The sequence below is a fragment of the Prunus dulcis genome, chromosome 8, assembly GCF_902201215.1.
Source record: "Prunus dulcis chromosome 8, ALMONDv2, whole genome shotgun sequence".
NCBI classification, from domain to species: domain Eukaryota; kingdom Viridiplantae; phylum Streptophyta; class Magnoliopsida; order Rosales; family Rosaceae; genus Prunus; species Prunus dulcis.
The window spans coordinates 19,742,518-19,762,609 of NC_047657.1; the positions used below are offsets into that span (position 1 = coordinate 19,742,518).

The following is a 20,092-nucleotide window of genomic DNA, read 5'->3' on the forward strand; positions in this document are numbered from 1 at the left end:
TAATAAAGCAAACAAATCGCGTAAAAACAGTGTTGTTGACCTCTTGGCTCCACCAAATTGTTGTTGTTGTTGTGCATGCATTGTGTTTCAAAAGCACTTACGCATGTCCATCCGAGAATATTCCAAACTCAGAGACAAAAATTTACGCGTGTTGTGGTTGCTTTGCTTTGCTAATTAGACCCTTTAGTCAAAATATATATGCTGCTACAAAAGTATTGTGGACGAATAGACGTTCGAGCAAAATAATATATCATTTGGTTTATGCGATTAGACTTTCGCGTAGAAAGATCTGTAACTTATTCTGAACATGCTGCTGACATAGCACAATTATCCAGTTGATTATTGTGATTGGGACTGTGAAAGGCAAGTGACTCGTGATTGGGAGACTGACCTTAGCATTTCTCCCACTCGACCATGAACATCACCCATAGTATTTCTCGTATTTACAAGCATTTCTTGTAGAATGTACAAGATCATATGTTGGTATCGTATTTGTTGGGTTGTTGGGTTCCTCTGTTTGTACACTATAAGGATTTGCCTCTTGCAGCACTAGGACTACTAGCAGTGTTGTTAAGTTGTTGGCTCAACCAAATGGTTGTTGTCAACTTTGTGGTTCAAGGGCACATATGCATGTCCATGCGAGAATATTCCAACTCAAAGACAAAATCTTCTACGTGTTTTATGTTTGCCATCGAAAACTAGTCACTCAGATGCTACAAAATATTGTGGATCGTCTTGACACCTTTGATAATTAGGTATATGATTTGGGAAAATAATGTATATATTTTGGATTATGCGATTAGAGTTTTCTCATATAAACGGCAACAAGATATTGTCAAACGTGCAGCTGAGACAACAGAGTTATCTAGTTCACTATCCTATATATCTGTAGCTATAATTTATATCCCCCATGTTTTAATATCAACTTCTGGGGCTTTATGTCTTGATCATCCTTCATCCTTACAAATTAATGTCTCTGTTAACGAGTAAAGAGAATTAGTGATCAATGCAGGCAATAAATTTAGACCTTCATTAGCAGCAGCACATAAGCGTGAGTACATGACCCAGATTTCCTCCAGATTAACAAAATATGCACCGAAGAAATGGGAAAATTAGGTGCATAGTTTAGAGGAATAATTTATACTTACAAAATTGGTCATTCACGAATTTCACTTTGCCTGTTTTACAGGGCCTGCTGATGCAAATGAATGACGCATACAACACCCCAATCTCTACAAAAGGCAATCGTGGTTGTCGTAAGCTCGTCCCTTTCTCAGGACCTTGTCAAAAATTGGATTTTCAACCAAATCTTTAGCTGATGGCCTCCAAACTGGATTTGGGTCCAACATGACCTGAGAGATTTGAGAAAATATAATGCAATCAGAAACGCCATCACAGGGTACTTTTATAGCCCAAACCAACTAAGAATGATATGATCATAATAGTATCAGAAGCAACTTGACTATATCCAGTAATAGCATAATATCATGGCAACTGAAACAATGGATATGGAGAGCCGCAGACAACAGCATTGTTAGTATGATTTCACATGAAAATGTCCTGGCCTTTTCATCTGAAGAGCCTTTTACTAATTGTAGCAAGCAGACATTTCAGGGATCATTTTCTTCCTACCCCATTTCCGCTTGCAATTATCAGCAAACCAAATTACAATTTACAGTTGAAATGATATTGTACATACATTTGATTTCCCATTGCAAGATTTTGGAGCAAAGATTTAAAAAAAGAAGGCAGTAAATTATTATTTCATGCATTTTTCTCAATACAAAACCTTAGTGCAGGAAGAGTTCATAACTTAGAAACACCTAAACAGAAAATAGTGTTTCTTATAAGACTTCAGGCTAATGCACACAAACAAGTGAAACGGTCACAACTTCACATTTACAGAAGAAAAGCCAACCACTAACGGAAAATAAAAAATTATAGTACCTTGAGTAAGTTCTGAAATTGCAGCGAATGACCAGGAAGGAGTGGGAATTTTCCCTCCCTAAGATTTAAAATTTGAGGTCCTGATTCGGGCAAAGGTGAACCTCTAATAAGCTCATAAATGGCAACTCCCAAGGAGAAGATATCAGCCTTGTCAAGATCATCATATTTCTCATTCAGGATTTCTTGAGGCATATATCGAGCATCACCCTCTTCAATTGGTAGGCTTTTATCAAGTAGAGTTGCACATCCAAAGTCACCAAGCTTATAAACACCATTCTTGACATATATATTATCAGGTTTTACATCTAAGTGAGCTATTCCTTTCTTGTGTATAAACTGCAACGCCTTTGCAATCTGTGTATGTGATTGTATGAGAAATAAGTATATGTCAACAGAAGAAGAAACCTTGTCATGCTAAAAAGAGTACAAATTAATTTGAAAATTTTGGCCTGCCAAATAAGATCTTGACCTCAGATTTATGTCAATTCCTGTGTGTGTGCATGCAGTGTGAGTGTCTGTGATTTGAGTAGGGACATTCATTAGATTAAAGCCATTCCATCTTGTTTAACATAGCAACATGACATTCCTTCATGTAGGAAAACAGAACATCTAAAATTATCAAGGGATTGAAATCAACACCACTACTGCACATCTAAAACAATCATACATGTGTCAAGGAAAGGACTTATATTTCAAATGGTGACGAAAACAGAACACAAACACATATGCATAAATATTATTAGTTTTGCGTAATTAAGAATTATGAGGAATCTAAATTCCCCTGACATACTTAATTGCATGCACTCTATACACTAGACAGGAGTATAAGCATATAATATAACAATTGAATGTAGGTCTTCATGATAAAGAAAGAGGTAAACAGCTGATTACCGACCTAGAAACCCTGTCTATCATTACTCCTTTTATGTGTGAATGTTCAGAGGCTCCTATAGTGTAGTGAAAACAGATCACTGCAATGCAATCAATCTAGTGATAGATTTAATGCTAGAACCTTGTTCGGTTTCAACTTTCAAGTGAGAATCTTCTTTTACATGGTTAATGTTCAGATTCAAGTGAGATCTTATTAAAAATCACACAAACCTGAAACAAGACTTCTAAAATCTCTCCCTCTGTGAAGGTTCGGGAAAATTTGTTGATGGATAAGCTGTGATCGCATAATTCCATCTGAATGTAGAGCTGCTCATTTTCAAACCAAGACGAGTAGTATCCAACAATATTTTCATGGGAACCTAGGGAAGGAAAAACAGTTAAAACATAAAAGGAATTGCTATGAGGTCAAAAAGATGAAGCAGAAACACAAACTGGAAACATATATATGCATATATCATGCAAATGTACCTAAAGCTGCCAAAGATTGAACTTCCATCAAAGCCTTTCTCCTGCAAAGGATGCAAAAGAATTACGCATAAGAATATAGCTTGACCAAATGGCAGATATATCTAAAGCACGAGTAAGCAACCTTTCTGTGTCCTGATGCAACTGCTTCATGCTAAGTTTCACAGCATACAAACAACCATCAATTCTGTTCAAGGCTTTAAAAACATGACTGAAGTACCCACTACCAATTTGCTGGAAAGTGACGGAAAATTACAAACAAGTTAGTCAAGCACAACAATATTAAGAATTTAGAAATAAAAAAGCACTAGTGGTGTGCTTATGTTCAAATGTTCTTAGGATTTAGTGGATACCTCAATCTCATGAAAATCAGCGCAATAGCGTGAAAGGCCATTTCCTCCCATAATTGCAGGGAAGAAAGCTGTACATTGCACCATTATGTAAGCAGAAGTTGAAAATTGAAAATGAAATAAGGGATTTCTGTTAATGTCTTAATACTGAAATAGAATTATATTGGCAGCTGACAGAAGTGTACCAGCACATTTTGATCTTTGGTTGCCAAGAGGATCAATGTCCATCTCTGAAGCATCCTTTAAATATGGATTCTTAAAACATGGAGGAGGCATGACACGACAGCGTAAAGCCACTGCAGATTGAGATACATAATTTTGTGTCTTTCGAACTTCAGTTACTGTTGGTTTCTCTATCTTAGCTTCATCTATGCCAAAAGAATCCGTTCCCAGTTCCACTATCTGCTGATTTCCGGAAAATGTAGGGCTGAGAGGATTCAATAAGACATCACCTGCAGAAAGTATGGATTTTTAATTGCAATGCTAATATCCAATCGATTTTCATCAAAGTTGACTCAATAAACAGTGCATAATTTTCTACATTGGAAAAATACAGATATAAAAGCAAAATAATAGTTGTAGTCTTAGTCTGACCCTGTCTGCGTCTCTTGGATTTAACCGTATTTGACTTCTCTGGTGATTTTGGGCAAGGGATATTTTCCTATACAAGGTAGAACAAAGCTATTAAAACAATACTTTTAAAACGCAGCTCAAATTTACAGAAAGTATAAAATTCAATCCATGGTACCTTATTGCAATCCCAACCGTTCAACGTATGTTGATTATCCGGGGTGATATAATCAGGGGTGCTGCATTAATCGGAACAGAAAAAACAACCGAATTTTTCATCAATCACCTGAATCCGAGTATTAAAAAGCTTGAAAATTTATAAATCAAATCAAGGATGCGGGGAGATTTACCAGAAAAAGTCTTGGCTGAGAATGAAATCTCTGTCGTCGAAATTGGGGTCAAGGTCAGTACCGAGAGGAGACGATGAGGGAAGGATGGCGTCGGCAGCTCCGGAGTCTAAAAGGTTCTGGAAGCGAGAGGAGTTGGAAGAAGATAATTTTGATGACGGGGGGTACGACAATTGGTGGCTTTCACCTAGCTGAAGCCTTGCTAGTGCTCCCTTCATTTCCCTCCTACTCTTCTTCTTCTTCTTCTTGCTCGTATTTAGGGTTTCGGCCAAATCGACTGTCTCTGTGTTTCTCCGTCTACTTGACTCCTGATTCCTTTGGCCCTGTCTGATATATTTAAAAATAGAAACTTGAAGGGATTTATTGGGCATAAATCACATCAGGAGCAGAAGAGTGAATTTCAAATCGCGCGGGATTGTCGAGGGCAAAATGGATTGGGTGGAGCAGGAACTACCTTACGGTTCTCTAATATTTGATCTTGTCCGTAGAATTAGATCGGGTAATTTCGTGGAAGATTTGTGTACGACGTTAGATGGGATTTAATTTATTATGTGATGCGTCGCGTACCATGTAAGCCATTCTCGTTATGGAGGGAAATAAGGCTTTTCAAAATTAGTGCGCGCTGCACGAGGGCAACCTAAAATTATTATATTATTTGATGGCTAGTGGGCCCAACAAAGTGTAAAGCAAAAAATATTATAAAAAAAAGACCCCCATACTCTTTAAATAAATAAATAATATTTAAGAAGTATAGCCGCCCGGCTATACTCTATAATAATATATTTAAATAATATAGCCGCTCGGCTATACTGTATTTTAAAAAAATGATAATTTATTTAAAGAGTATGGCCGCCCGGCTATACCCGTTAAATATAATAATATATGTAAATATTATAGCCGCACGGCTATACTCGTTAAATATAATTATGATGTGATTCTTAGTAAATTAGGTACCTGCAAGATATCAAAACTTTGGCTGCAATGTATTTGTGATGTGAAGTAGCACCTTTCTGCTGCAGCTTATCTCGGTGTAAACAGAGCAGAGCCACTTGGTATGCTCTTTTCACTGAGTTGGACAAATCAATGCCTCTCACATGTTGCATAGTAGTCAATAACGAGAGTATGTTTCCTTCCTTTCCTCTTGACCACTGTCGTATCTTCGCATCAATCGCCTGCATTTTATGAACTAGTACATTATTGCTAGCAGGATAAAAGACAGAATTGTAACAGCATGCTGTGTTTGTTTGCTTTGTATTTTACCTGGATTTCTTCATGATTTTCGCAAGCTTGTGGCTGTTTCTTCTAATCTTGAGTTAATTCTTTGACCTGCCAACAATGTAATAGCTTATCTGAAAATCTGGTAGGAACTATGACTTTCACAAAAAGTATAACATTGCTCAAATTCAAAATTTAGTTCCTTAATATTACTGTTAGGCATAGCCTGCAGAAACATAATTGGCATGGGAATTCCGAGTTTGTTTACTTCAATAAGAAATACAGAATGGACTGAACGAAACTTCGTTCACGGCAGGCGAGTGCACGTTATAAGAATACAAGAAAAGATGAAAACAGTTGTTTTATAGAAGAACCACGTACCAGGAAGCTACTGATCCTGTCAACACTTAATGAATAAGATGTATGTTGTTTTGTTTGCATAGGCTAGCAATCTGTTCAGGGTTTAGGGTTTAGGCTTAGCTCAGAAATTTCCCCATAATGACTAACGATTTCTAGTGCTGTTGTCTACCACTTCTTCCTCTACTTAAGTGTTTAGCTAAGCCACATTACTTATATATGATTAAGAGAACTAACCAGAACTTGATGCTGAGACGTCCTGCCCAGGAGCATTACTAAGTACATAGCTAGCAGTCTTTGCTTCACAATATTCTTTCTCTAACTGTTTGAGATCTTCATTCATCTGGAAAGCGTAGAAAACAAAATAAGATACTTAGCAAAATGTTGAAGAAAACATATTGTTAGTTTTTGGGTATGTGAACTCAAACCATTCTAATTTGATTACCATGATGGAAGCATTTGGAAATGGGCTTTTCACGTTGGACTTTTGCTAGTCCTCGGACATTCTTGCTGCGCTAATACTCGCTTCATTCTCTGCTCTGAAAGCGCCTTCCTCCTTCGTTTTAGATCTCTGACTTCCAAGGTCACCATCATATGCGGGTTTGCACAGAACTTCTTGGTTGAACATTTTAACAAAGTCCTTGACCTTACCCTTAACTTTGCTTCTTCCAATATTATCTCTGAACCATGGAAACTAGCTTTATCAACATCAACATTCGTCAGGGAGGAACTCCTTTTTCCATTCTGATTTTTTGCAATTTTGTTAGAGCCAACAACATCTACAGATGATTTTTTGGTGCCTTTGACCATATTTTCCTTTCTACCACCCACTTTAAATATCACATCATTGCCTGCATAAGAAAATACAAATGTGGTTTTAGATCAGGCCCGCGAACTTGTTCCAAAAGCACAGGGCTTTCTTTTTGTGGGGCTTTGCCAGAAGCTGTTTCAGGTAAAGGATAAGCCTCTATATCTTCACTTCAATGGCAAGAGACACGTTAAATATAATAATATATGTAAATGGTATAGCCGGTCGGCTATTCTATTTATTTTTCTAAAAAATTATTTAAAGCGTATTGGCACGCGGCTACGTACATAGTATAGCCGCGCGGCTATACTATTTATTAAAAAAGATAAATTATTTGAAGAGTATAGCCGCCTGGCTATACTGGTTAAACAAAATAATACATGTAAATAGTATAGCCAAGCGGCTATACTATTTATTTAAAAATGATAATTTACTTAAAAAGTAGAGCCGAGCGGCTATACGCATTAATTATAATAATATATTTAAAAAGTATAGCTGCGCGGCTATACTATCTATTCCGAAAAAAGATAATTTTATTTAAAGAGTAGAGCCGCACGGCTATAATTGTTAAATATAATATAGCCGCGCGGCTATACGATTTATTAAATAATTAAATAAAACCCGCCTAGCGCCTAAGCGGCCGTCTAGCAATTGGGCGATTTCTGAGTAGGCAAAGTGGCAGTTGGAGCTCGATCGTTTCCCTAGTGTAATTCCAAAGGCCTCTTCCCATCTACAAATCTACCTTCTTCTACAAAATTGAATTTGTTGATTGGCCTAAAGATGTATAAGCAAACAAAGCATATGCGTTGTTTTGAGACAATTCCAGATTCTGATCAGAGCATTTCCGGTAACTCCCTCATTTCAATTATCGTATTATGCACATTTTGTACTTATTGGAATTATTGGATAAGCGTTTTTGGTTCTTCACCTGCGTAGATGAGGAAGAATCTGACCAAGATTGGCCCAACAAACGCCTTACCCTTGACGGGTCCGCCAAGAAAAAGGTTTTCATTTCTATTTTTAATTCTTAATTTTGCTTCAATGTTCTTGATTTATGTGTATGTGCATGTATCAATGCATCAATGTGTGTGTATCGTTTTATGTAGTTAGAATTTTGATTTCTTAACAGGAGGAATTACCACTTTCATCACGGCTAGAAATGCTCAAAGGTAACATGTTTTTCCAGAACTGGCTGCTAGCGTTGTACTGCCGTAGGATCTTTGAGCAGAGATAATGTTTGTTTAATTGTTTCTGAAGCTGGTGCGCATGTGGATGCCTGCAACTTGAAGGATGACGTGAGCTCTGGCGATGAGGTATGCATTCAGATATAGACTATCTTATTTATGTATTGTGTGTTAGTGTGCTAGTGTAAGGCGGTAATATGCTTGCAACCTGTTTGTGGAAAAGCGGAACAATGTGCTCTCGAAAATTTATGTTACTGTTGCTCGAAAATTTATGTTACTGTTGGTGGTTAAAAGTTGCAGAAAGATGATGTTCATAGCATTGGAAAAGAAGACGGATCATACACATGGTCTGCGGCAAGTAAAGAAGTTGAGGAACTTATGCGTTCGAATGAGAAAAAGTCATGTTCATCGTCACATTCTTCTTACTTGAAATTGAATAAATCATCTAAAGGTACGGTCTTGTATTTGAAAGGTAATTCTTTATTTTTGGGTTTATTGTCACAATCTGTAGTTTTTTTTTTTTTTTTTTTTAACTGCAAAATCAACTGCTGTAGGAGTCAAAGGCAAAGGCAAGCCAAAGTTTTTGTTCCGTTTCCCAATACACAAGGAAGGACACTCTTGGCTTTCTGTATATAAGGATGACAATGATGTTTCATTCAAGGTTCAAGAATTGCCTGAGAGGTTGGATTATAGAACTGAAGAAAATTCAGATGCTGAGCTTCTTGAGGATATTCAGGTTGAGGAGGAAAATCAGTTGGACATTGTGCCTTTTGAAGTCAATGAACATGGGCATGGCTGTATTGAGCAGTCAATGGCAGAGCTTTTAGATGGCCTTCAGGATAAGACAACTGTAGCAAGAGGAAGTTCCAAAATGGTTCTCTGTCTTGTTCAAACATGTTTTTCTCATCCTTTTCCCTATACGTTTTTTCTCTACCCTGTTTGATCCAGTGTTTGCTTCAGTATAGTAGAAAAATATGTAAAAGGAGGCAGCCTGTTTTGAAGAGAGTACCACGACTTGGAGATAGACTTATCGACAGTGAAAGCTCCCCAGAGCACTTAGGCCCTGAATCGCCAAGTGATAGCGAGGTATCTCTTTTTTCTGATTGCTTTATAGGCTATTTCCCTTTCAAATCAGTACTCTATCTAATGTACATTCTTAGACAGGCTGATGATCAAATTTTGAAGCTTGATAAACCGGAGGTGAAGAGGCAAACATTGGTAGATAGATTTCAGGAAGCTTTAAATGACAGAGCCCTTGTTACAGTGCCTAAAACATTAAGGTACACAGTGTGATCATGTTATACAAGTGCAGTTGATGCTAGTAGAAGTGCTTCTACACTGATTGCTCATACTGCCAATTTTGTAGAATTGGATTATTTGGGCAACTGCAGCAGGTCGTTCAGAGTGAAAAAGAAAGTGATATGGAATTCTTAAAGAATATTGAGAACGGAGCTAACCAAAGTAATAAAGCCTTGCAATTATTTTATTTTTTATTTTATTTCTACAAGCATAGAATACTTGGATACGACAGAGAACTTTGTATATGTGGGTTTGTACTTCTAGGTGCAAAGGAAAAAAATTATGTAAAATATATCCTTCGGCCTATTGTTCATCTCCTGTTTCATGTTTATATCTCAGAGGAACCAAGCTGCATCGATGTGAAAATTTGTTCGAGACACTTGGATGCAAAGCTGACAGTTTGCCACTGCTCCTTTGGCAATAACTTAAAGGTCATGGTAATGATCATTTCTTAGATGTTCTTCCAGCAGCATGTTTATGAGTGAATACACATGCATGTTTTCTGATGGCTTTGTTAGAAAGGATGAGTGAAGATGCATATTTGTTTGTGCAGAGCCTCCCACGGTCAGAGAGCCCCAAGCACATGCTGAACGAAGAAACAACACATACAGTTATTTTCAATCCAAGAGTTTGCAATGATGTTGACCTTGATGCTGGGAAATGGATTCGTATTCACGCTCCATGGTATGAGACTGAAATTTGAACCTTTGCTAGACTTGGCTTATTCTGCATTATTGCAGTGGGGGTTGGAAATACCACCAGAATTTGATTACTTCTTAGTTGTGTATTATTCTACTACAAATATCATGATTAATGTGAAGTACGATGGATAAAATCTGGGCAGGAAGGAGATTCATGTGGGCAATGACAAAAGCATTATCCTATCCACTTATTTCTCCGAGATTTGAATTTGACAAGCTCAGGTTACCAGGATTGGTATGAAATATTTCAGTACAACTTCAAAGTCCACCCCATCCGGTGATGAGCAGGCCTTGCATGGGAGGTGGGTTTGAATATCAATTGAAGGTAATCCACAACCTCCATTGGAAAATCTTATTCATACTGCCAGTGCCAGACGGATATGCTCTGCCTGAACACTATTACGGCTATCCAAGTGGTGGAGACAGTGAAGAAGAGTGAATTTGTCCTTGAAATGAATGCTGCTTTTTATGGGAGTGCTTGGTGGATGATTTTTTTTGGTTCAGTTGGTTATGATGGTGGCTATGAGAACGATGAATATTGGTGTCTTTTAACATGGATCTCTAGCTCAAAACAGTTTGTCAACTGTTTAACCCAGTTCTAGTTTGATTTGCAATTGCTATGATTGGCTCAGCAGGGTTCAGGAAGCAAGGGAAGCTGCTTTGGCAACTTAATAGCTCCGTTACCAAACACCATGCGTCTATGCAATCAGATCTAGCACCATGAACAACGTTGCTTCTTACACGTGTAGTTTTGTTGGGAGTCGATCCCAATCTGTTTAAGTGTACATAAGTTTAGTGACAGATATACGGTACTTGTAAATTAGGATTAGTATAAAAAATTGGATTTGCCAATGTGGTTTAATACGGGTTTTTTTCATTTTGCTAGCGTAACTTGTAAGCATACTTCTTGTTTAGAATTTTGCTAAAACGCCTATTTTGGTGGAAATTCAATTCGGAAATTGGATGCTCAAATTTTCACGATTTTTTACGCGTGTCATTTAATAAATTCCGTGCTTAAGTTGTCAAACAAAAGAATTGTCAATTTCTCCTCTTAAATTCCCAATTTTTAGTTAAATTCCGAGTTATTTTCCCTCATCCAAATAGACCATAATGAATGTGTAGGAAATCTATTTTTCATTTTGACTTTGGTAGATTTTAATAAAGCTGGTTCATTCATTTAGCATCAATGTCGTTGTAGTATAGTGGTAAGTATTCCCGCCTGTCACGCGGGTGACCCGGGTTCGATCCCCGGCAACGGCGTTTTTGTTTTTGACACTTTTTATTTGGTCGAGCTTTTTTAAATTAACTATGTTTAGACTTGAGAAATTTACTTAGGCCCCATGGATTAATTAATAAATTACTGGAAAATACGACGAATAGCGGAAGAAGGTGCCCGTTCTATCAGTCATCAGGCGTGGTTCGGACGCGAACGACATCCCGCTTTTGTCGTGCACTCCAACCAACGAATAAAATCACCTGCACTTTCTGGATCACAATTCTGAATTTCACTCGAAGCCTAGCACCTCAAGGACACTATTGTCCTTCGACCCAAAAAAAATAAAAGGACACTATTGTCTCTTTCTTCTCCCCAAATTCACCAAAAATTTCCTGTCCTTTCTCCAATTCTGTGAGCAAACAGTAAATTGAGCACTCTATTAGCTCTTAGCTCCTGATATCAAATCAACCCTCGAAAATTCCTTCCAGATCCTCCTCCAATGGCGACCCTCTCTGCCTTCGCACCGCCCTCGTGGCCTGACCCCAACTCCAACGCCACTTTCCTCTCCGAACCCATCGACGACACCTCGAGCGTCGCCGATTCGTCGATGACAGCCGACGACCATGCCCCCCAATCACCCCCGGACCCTAACCCTAATGTCCACAGCAACCCCTTCTCTGTACCACAAGAGCTGCCAACCCCACCTGCGTCACGCTCGCCTCCGTCGCTGTTTCACCTGTCCTTCAACCAGGACCACGCCTGCTTCGCCGCGGGTACGGACCACGGCTTCCGGATCTACAACTGTGATCCGTTCCGCGAGCTCTTTCGCCGGGACTTCGACAACGGCGGCGGAATCGGCGTCGTTGAGATGCTCTTCCGCTGCAACATCTTGGCTATAGTCGGCGGTGGGCCGGACCCTCAGTACCCCACCAACAAAGTCATGATCTGGGACGACCACCAGGGCCGGTGCATCGGCGAGCTCTCCTTTCGCTCCGTTGTCCGGTCCGTACGGCTCCGCAGGGACCGAATCGTCGTCGTTTTGGAGCAGAAGATTTACGTGTACAACTTCGCCGACCTGAAGCTCCTGCACCAGATTGAGACGATCGCGAACCCCAAGGGGCTCTGCGCTGTGTCGCAAGTGGCAGGGTCACTGGTGCTGGTGTGCCCTGGCTTGCAGAAAGGGCAGGTCAGGGTTGAGCATTACGGGTCCAAGAGGACCAAGTTCATCATGGCTCACGATTCCAGGCTTGCGTGCTTTGCACTCACACCCGACGGCCAGTTGCTCGCCACCTCCAGCAACAAAGGGACTCTTGTTCGGATTTTTAATACGCTTGATGGAACTTTGCTTCAAGAGGTATGTTTTTTTATATTCAAATTATGATGAAAATTTCTGAATTTTGTTATTGCATCATTTTAGACTGGTATGGCATGTCAAATGTTGATATTGATCATCATTCGATGCAATGTGTTCTAAAGTTGAGCTTCAAGTTCTTGAATTTTGGGGCATCTTATAATAGAGAGGTTTGGGTTTGCTGAAATTGAAAGCCTTGGAGTATCGATAAGCACTTGTAAGTTGCAGGTTATTGTTCATGGGAATGGTGATTAATATTTCAGTTTATATGGGAATGGGATGGGTACATTGCGAGGAAGTTTCCTCTACCATTAACAGGGTCTGTGCTAATATTTACTTGATTCATTATTTATGATACATTTTGTAAGCACTTTATAAAACTTAGTTGGTTCGGGGATCTAGATCAGACATGCATTATTACGAAGTCATGTCGCAGGCATGACCTTGTAAGCATGCACATACATGTATGCATAAACCTCGAAAGCAATTAGAAGTAAGTTTGCCATCAATTGGTCCTGGTAAGAAAAGAACAACCCCATCTGTTCCACCACCGCCAAGTCCAAAACAAATCTTTAACGTGATTTTTTTGTAAGGGATCCTTATGTTTGAATGACATGGTGTGAGCTGTAAGTTGTAAGTTGAATGACATCGGAAGGCCTTTTTTTTTTTCCTCAGTTATGTTTTTGTTTTTTCTAAACTTTGAAGAGGGTGCATCCCTACTCCCTTGGAAATCTGAAATGGTGTTGATGTATGATTACAGATTCAAATTTTTATTTATTTATGAATTCAAGTTAATTGGATGCAAATGCAGGTAAGGAGGGGTGCGGACAGAGCAGAAATCTATAGTTTGGCATTCTCTTCAACTGCCCAGTGGCTAGCAGTCTCTAGTGACAAGGGAACTGTCCATGTTTTCAACCTGAAGGTGAATTCTGGGTTCTCTGGAAATGAGAATTCACGAACTGCATCTGATCCTAATCTTGCTGTTTCATCATCAAACTCCTCTCTTTCTTTCATCAGAGGTAAACTCCCCCCTCCCCCCTCCCCTCAATATTTGAATTTTTCTGATCTGTTTTCTGTCAGCACTTTTTGAACATTCTACATAGTTGACAAATTGGTCATATTGGGGATTTCCAATACCATATGCTGAAATACTAGTGAATTTTGAATACCAATAAAGAATAGAGTGCAGTGCATTGTTACTGCAGCACTATAAGATGTCTTAAACCTAAATTTAAGAGCAAGATGAAGTTTATGTGGTTGCGTAAAAGAATTCCTGATATACCTTTTCTTGCAAAGTCAGATCATTTTGTTGAAAATAATTGTTAGAAATAAGATACAATCTGATTATCTGAGTGCATGAAGTCTGCTTTTCCTGTGTTTCCTCTCCCTAATTTGTAATATCAAGTGGTACACCGGCAAAGGACATATCATGTTTTTTTTTTTTTTTTTTTTTCCGAGGTGAATGGATCTGAGTCTGGTTTTTGCTTGCAGGTGTGTTGCCTAAGTATTTTAGCTCAGAGTGGTCTGTGGCTCAGTTTCGCTTGCTTGAGGGCTCTCAATACATTGTTGCTTTTGGTCACCAGAAGAATACAGTGGTAATTCTTGGCATGGATGGAAGGTAAGAAAATAAATTTTAGATGGTTTTGCAATTTCGTAATGACTGAACCATATCAATGTACAATCGTCACCCATATATATATATATATATATATATATATATATATAGGATTTGCTTAGCCATGTTTCATGTGATGAGTTTGGAATTGAAACTTTGTTATGAAATTTGAATTTGGATGCAGCTTCTATAGATGTGAGTTTGACCCCGTGAATGGAGGAGAGATGACCCAGCTGGAATATCACAACTTTCTAAAGCCAGAAGAAGCCTTTTGAAGATATATATATATATATTGTACTATCCATCGTTCCTATCCTACCTACAGTGTTCTAAGTACTGTTTGGTCTTCTGCTTTGTTTTTCTCCCCAGTTTTAGCATATGGGTAAATTATGTTGTAAATACATGAGCATGTAAATTTGTAAATTTCTGAGTGATGTACCAACAGTGACTTTAAGAAAAGAAAAGGAAAAAAAAAAAAAAAACTAACTTATAAAGAATATGCTTTATACTGCTTTTTTAATATCTATGAATGAAAAGTGTTAATTTTCCCATGAAATTGGCAGACATCATGTGAGAAGTTGGTGAAGGACAAAATCCCATGTCTCTTTTGATCCCGTGTGAACTTCTTGTTATTTTTAATGTGCGCAGCTTGCGGCATGCAGCATCAATCAACCCTGACTCTGAAGTAACTTCTTCCATCTCTTGTCCGTTACCATTTGTGTGGGAAACTGCAATTCACCGCTGCTGATGGCCACAGAATGGACTTGTGTGTTGTGTAGCCCTGATTAAAAATGGACTTGGAGTTTGTGTGGTGTTTAAAAATGAGAGCAAATCTAAAGATGCAGGTTGCCAATCATTTTAAATTCACTGCACTGAAATCTTTGTTTGACTGGACAATATTTCATTTCATACAACATTAAATTATACAAAGAAGAGTATATGCCCCCAATAATTATTGTCTAAAGCATCTGCATCTCATCTGAATGGTGGTAGGATTGCAATGGGTCTACTTAACCTCACTATCTGGTGGGGGGATTCTATAACGAGAGCGTGTGTTGAGGGGTTCAATCCAACCGTTCAATGTGGAGGAGTTCATTAATCAACGGCTATAAAGAATCTCTTTGTTATAACCCCTTAATATAGCCCTTCGTTATAGTTATAGTTGTTGTGACATGAAAATTATACATTGCTCTGGGCCTTTGCATAGATTGATTTGAATACACGAAAGTATTCATTATTTTAAAGGGAAGTTTTAAAAATTCTATTATAGCAGGCAGGCAGATCATTGCATCGGGACTTACATTCAGTCACGTGAAATCCAATCGAATATACACACAAGCATCAGTTAATCAACTGTGGTTGCAATTTTTTTATTTGCAGCAGTACAAGTCCAAATGGTCATGACAGACACAGAGTATCACAAGGCCGAAGGCCGAAGGCCAAGTTATTTATAAGGAGAACCTTGGTTTGGTCTCTATTCTCTCATCAACATATCCATAGACATAGAGCTACTAATTTGTAGGACTCTCTGCTCTTGCTCTTCTACTCTAAAAATGGTGCTCAAGCTGCATGGATTTCCTGTATCTCCCAGCACGGCTCGCGTAGAGGCTTGTCTCCATGAAAAAGCTCTCGACTTCGAGTTCGTCCCGGTTAATATTTTGGGCCTTGAAAACAAGCAGCCTTCTTTTCTTGCCAAGAATGTAAAATTTCATTTCCATTAAGTTACAAAAACTTGATAAATTTTTAATTTTATGTATATGTTTATCTTTATAAGCTTATTGTGGTTGGTCATACACTAGCAAAATGTCTGATGATATATTTTTCTCGCCATCATGTAGCCCTTTGGCCAGATTCCAGCATTTGAAGATGGTGACGTCACACTATTTGGTAAGTGTCAACTCTCTCACAAAATCTTCACATATAAATATATAACAATATGATATATATTCTAAGTTTCATTTTTACAACACCAGAGTCCAGAGCAATCACAGCATATGTAGCTGAAAAATTCAAGGAAACTGGATATGATCTCATGAGGCACGAAAACTTGAAAGAAGCTGCATTGGTGAAGGTATGGATAGAAGTGGAATCTCAACAATACCACCCAGCAATCTGCCCCATTGTGTATGAGTTTTTCGGGAAGCCTGTGGTGGGCTGTAAGCCCGATCAAACAGTAATCGATGCGAGCTTAGAGAAGCTCGAGAAGGTGCTCGACGTGTACGAGACCAAGCTGAGCAGCAACAAGTACCTTGCTGGTGATTTCTATAGCCTGGCTGACCTTCACCACTTCGCTTACACTTTTTATTTCATGAAGACTCCTTGGTCTTCATTGATAAACGATCGTCCTCATGTTAAGGCGTGGTGGGAGGACATTTCAGCTAGGCCTGCCTCTGTCAAAGTGGCTGAGGGCATGAATTTTGGTGAAGTTGAAATTAAATGAGTGCTTCTTCTATCTTTGTATCTGTCTGGTGTGTTTTGGATATGGAACAACTTATCCCCATTGATCGTAGCAGAATAATTTAATACAAAATGTTGTTGTGTGCTCTGTTTCTTTCCTGCTACTGCTAACATATTTAGAACAACATAGAAAATCTGTAGAAATAATCGTGATTAAGGAGTTCTCATTGAAACTTAAAAGAAACAAAAGTACAGCATTGCCAAGTGCTTTCTTCAACCCTTTGCTAGCTAAGATAACATCTCTCCTGGGTCCTGGCCAACTTGTATATCAGCTTTGGACCCCTCCACAGATTTCTCATGGCATGGGACCTCGATAGATTTGTCATTTTCACCCACCTAACAAATTTATCACTTGCTGTCTTCTCTGTTACAAGTCTCCATCTAGAGAGGGCCTTGCTCGATGAAATATTTCAAAGAGGCTGAGATAGCAGCTAATGCTGATGGTATTTTCACGTCCCCACAAGAGAAAAACAGTTTTCTTACCTATAACTTAAAAAGTTCCAGAAGCTGTATATCCAAAAGTTGCCCAGACTCATCTACCACTGTCCAAGATGGCTCAGGACTCTTCTTCTTCCTCATCTGATCAGCTGCCCTCTTTATGACTCTTCTTCTTCCTCATCTGTAACTGATTGTAGGTATCAATTAATGCCCACTATGTAGATATCAGTGATTGTAAGGGATGGTACAATTACTATATAAATCAATATACAACAGCCCACTATGTATGTGAGCCTTTTATTCATTTTCCAACTCTCTTTCATTCCAAAGGAGCATGGAAGAAATCCCAAACACCCCTGCAAACCCCACTGCAGAGAGGTTACAAAAATACTATTTAGAAGAAGACTGAAGAACAAGTTGAACATCCTGCAAAGCCCATTGCAGGGTGCACATGACTTTTCCTTTGGTCTACTGTCGTTATTTAAAATGACAGCTTATATGTTTTTTTGTACCCCCAAGTCTGCATCAGCTTAACGTAACTTGAAAATGATGGTCGAATGGTCATATATATGCATATGGATATCTGTGGTATCAAAATGCCAAAATGATAGGATGGGGTAGAGGTGGGTTATTTTATAAAAGTTAAATAATAATAAATAAAAAATCATTCTTCTTGTAGCCAATCTTGAATAGAACCTGTCACACTTTTTTTGTGCGCTTTGATCAAGATTATGATTAATTATAATAATATGGGCTAGTAGTTGTTAATGCGGCTTTTATCCGCTTTAGTTTTGTTTTTTTAGTGTGTTAGTCATGTTGCTCTTTTGAACTTGGCTCTTTGAATATCATATTTTGTATTGTTGAAGATCATCTAATGAAGTTGTTCTTTGATAAAATAAAATAAAAACTACCATTGACCTAAAAAAATTATGAGTTCCTCTGTTTATATGAAAATTTGAAAGATTTACCCCTCTTCTTACTCATCTCATACTATACTAGTTGTGTTAAGGCCCGAACCTAATTCTGGTGCTAGTTACATACATGATCATCTGGTTTAGTAACACTGATTTTTCACTTTATGCAAGGATATTTTCAATTCAAATATTATAAATGAGACAATTGTTGAATGAAAAAAAAAAAAAAAAAAAAGTTGAGTTGAGGTTTTCATTTACGTGAAGATTAGAAGATTTACTCACATTCACAAGCATTGTAACTTCCCACACAAAATGTAAGCAATGTGCACTGTGAATGATATGGAAGATGTCCAAGTTGGCTGTGCTTCATTTGACAGCAACACAATAGAGCAGAGTGCAGACCACAAAAAACAAGGAAGTGACACAACAGAGGCCTTGTGACTTTGGATTCCACTTAACCCCAGCAATGTGGAATTTGATTTTTTTTTTTTTTTTTTTTCCTTGTTAGGTTGAAGTGGAATTTGAATTCATTTATTTACTGGTATGTAATTTTTGCTGGTTCTTTTTAGATACCAAAGTACTACAGCCAGCTAGTTTTGGGTTTGGATTTTGTTCTCAATTTGGTTACCTGGATTCTATTTTGATTCCTAGGTACAGCAGTTCTTTGTTTGAAGTCCATTCCGAAACCCAACTTTTGATGTGGCTCCAATAATGCCAATGCAGAAATACAATTCTGAACCCCACAACCAGTACTTTCTGCCTGCTTATTTAGGTAACCTTATCCTAATTCCCTTGGGGTTTATATGTTAATCTACTTATCTGTTTATAATCAATATACATGTTGTATTGTGTATCTTAAACCCTAAGGAATTAGGATAAGGTAACCCCATATAAGCAAATCCATTTCCATTAAGATTTAAGATAAACATTTACACCAGGAATTAGGATATATATATATATATATATATATATATTTTTTTTTTTATTCAAAGAGTACAGCCGCCGGGCTATACTATTTATTTAAAAAAAAATATAATTTTATTTAAAGCGTATAGCATGCGGCTATACTCGTTAAATATAATAATATATTGTAATAGTATAGCCGCCCGGCTATACTATTTATTTAAAAAAGATTTGTTTAAAGAGTATAGCTTAAATATAATTATATTAGCTTACCTCCGAGTCCGCCGATCTCACCCACCCTCCAAATTTGCATTATCTGAAATATGTAAATATATTTGGGTGGCACTGGCTGTCTGGCATGGGAATTGCAATGCAATGCAGCAGCCGTTTGGTCAGGTTCCAGTTTTACAGGATAATACTAAAAACGACTTAATGATAATAAAACCCAATATTACTTACTTACTATATAAAATATCAGGGTTAATTAGTGTATTAATATTGCAGAGTCAAGAGCGATTATGAGATTTATATCGCATGATGAGTATGAGGCGGCTGTTTGACCAGAGCCCACGTTGGTGCACTTCCATACTCAATCGCCCTGCTTAGTTGAAGGTAGTGCAGATGATCGATCGCATTCAAATAAACCCGTGATTGATTATATCTCCAAAATTTCAGGAATCATCCTATAATTAAATAATTAATAAAAATGTTATAACTTATATATGTTATTTATTTGCTCTCTTTAATTACATTAAAGATGGGTCCAATATCGGCCATTTCTTCTCTCTTGAAACCTCCTACCTACCTTTCTTTTTCCACTGTGACCACCCCAAAAATAAACAACAACAAAAAAAACCTATCTTTTTCCAACAAAAAAGCCCCCAAACCATTCAAAAACACTTTTTCTTTCTTCATCTCTCGAAACCACCATATTTCTCCAGACTAACCCAAAACCTTCGTCTCCTTTCTTTCTCCAATTTCGTTCCTCTCTGAGCTCTCTCCTTCTCAGCCGCCGAAACCTCTTTGACATAGGCTCTGTGTGCGCCATTGTCAAACCTCTCTCA

General features: G+C 38.0%; 4 protein-coding genes and 1 non-coding gene across 9 annotated transcripts; 4 read left to right on the top strand and 1 right to left on the bottom strand.

Moving 5' to 3' along the window:
* Positions 1–1,000: 1,000 nt before the first annotated feature.
* LOC117636381 (wee1-like protein kinase) lies at positions 1,001–5,039 on the bottom strand. Its single transcript, XM_034370855.1, has 10 exons — positions 4,574–5,039; positions 4,402–4,462; positions 4,248–4,314; positions 3,839–4,105; positions 3,657–3,724; positions 3,428–3,537; positions 3,307–3,347; positions 3,049–3,197; positions 1,948–2,301; positions 1,001–1,352 (listed from the first exon to the last, which is right to left on the bottom strand). Exons 1-10 carry the CDS (start codon positions 4,939–4,941, stop codon positions 1,233–1,235), a joined length of 1,605 nt encoding a protein of 534 aa, XP_034226746.1. The 5' UTR covers positions 4,942–5,039; the 3' UTR covers positions 1,001–1,232.
* A 2,547-nt stretch (positions 5,040–7,586) lies between these two features.
* LOC117612255 lies at positions 7,587–11,093 on the top strand. 3 transcript variants are annotated; one of them, XM_034341022.1, is made up of 12 exons: positions 7,587–7,797; positions 7,887–7,954; positions 8,080–8,119; positions 8,208–8,263; positions 8,429–8,585; positions 8,689–9,008; positions 9,095–9,220; positions 9,299–9,414; positions 9,501–9,595; positions 9,773–9,870; positions 9,987–10,117; positions 10,278–11,093. In XM_034341022.1, the coding sequence occupies exons 1-12, from the start codon at positions 7,731–7,733 to the stop codon at positions 10,339–10,341; spliced, it is 1,338 nt and encodes a 445-aa protein (XP_034196913.1). In that variant the 5' UTR covers positions 7,587–7,730; the 3' UTR covers positions 10,342–11,093. The 3 variants fall into 3 exon arrangements, with proteins under 3 accessions (XP_034196913.1, XP_034196915.1, XP_034196914.1); XM_034341024.1 differs by having other exon boundaries at positions 9,773–9,864; XM_034341023.1 differs by having other exon boundaries at positions 8,435–8,585.
* Positions 11,094–11,322: 229 nt separating this feature from the next.
* TRNAD-GUC lies at positions 11,323–11,394 on the top strand. The gene has a single exon. It is a non-coding gene; the product is annotated as a tRNA-Asp (tRNA).
* A 141-nt stretch (positions 11,395–11,535) lies between these two features.
* Positions 11,536–19,101, top strand: LOC117612136 (autophagy-related protein 18a). 3 transcript variants are annotated; one of them, XM_034340884.1, is made up of 5 exons: positions 11,536–12,704; positions 13,513–13,720; positions 14,193–14,319; positions 14,501–14,605; positions 19,074–19,101. In XM_034340884.1, the coding sequence occupies exons 1-4, from the start codon at positions 11,850–11,852 to the stop codon at positions 14,589–14,591; spliced, it is 1,281 nt and encodes a 426-aa protein (XP_034196775.1). In that variant the 5' UTR covers positions 11,536–11,849; the 3' UTR covers positions 14,592–14,605; positions 19,074–19,101. The 3 variants fall into 3 exon arrangements, with proteins under 3 accessions (XP_034196775.1, XP_034196774.1, XP_034196773.1); XM_034340883.1 differs by having other exon boundaries at positions 14,501–14,609; positions 19,072–19,093; XM_034340882.1 differs by lacking the exon at positions 19,074–19,101 and having other exon boundaries at positions 14,501–14,872.
* On the top strand, positions 15,751–16,865 carry LOC117612137 (glutathione S-transferase F13-like). Its single transcript, XM_034340885.1, has 3 exons — positions 15,751–16,016; positions 16,155–16,203; positions 16,290–16,865. The coding sequence occupies exons 1-3, from the start codon at positions 15,870–15,872 to the stop codon at positions 16,754–16,756; spliced, it is 663 nt and encodes a 220-aa protein (XP_034196776.1). The 5' UTR covers positions 15,751–15,869; the 3' UTR covers positions 16,757–16,865.
* Positions 19,102–20,092: the final 991 nt, after the last annotated feature.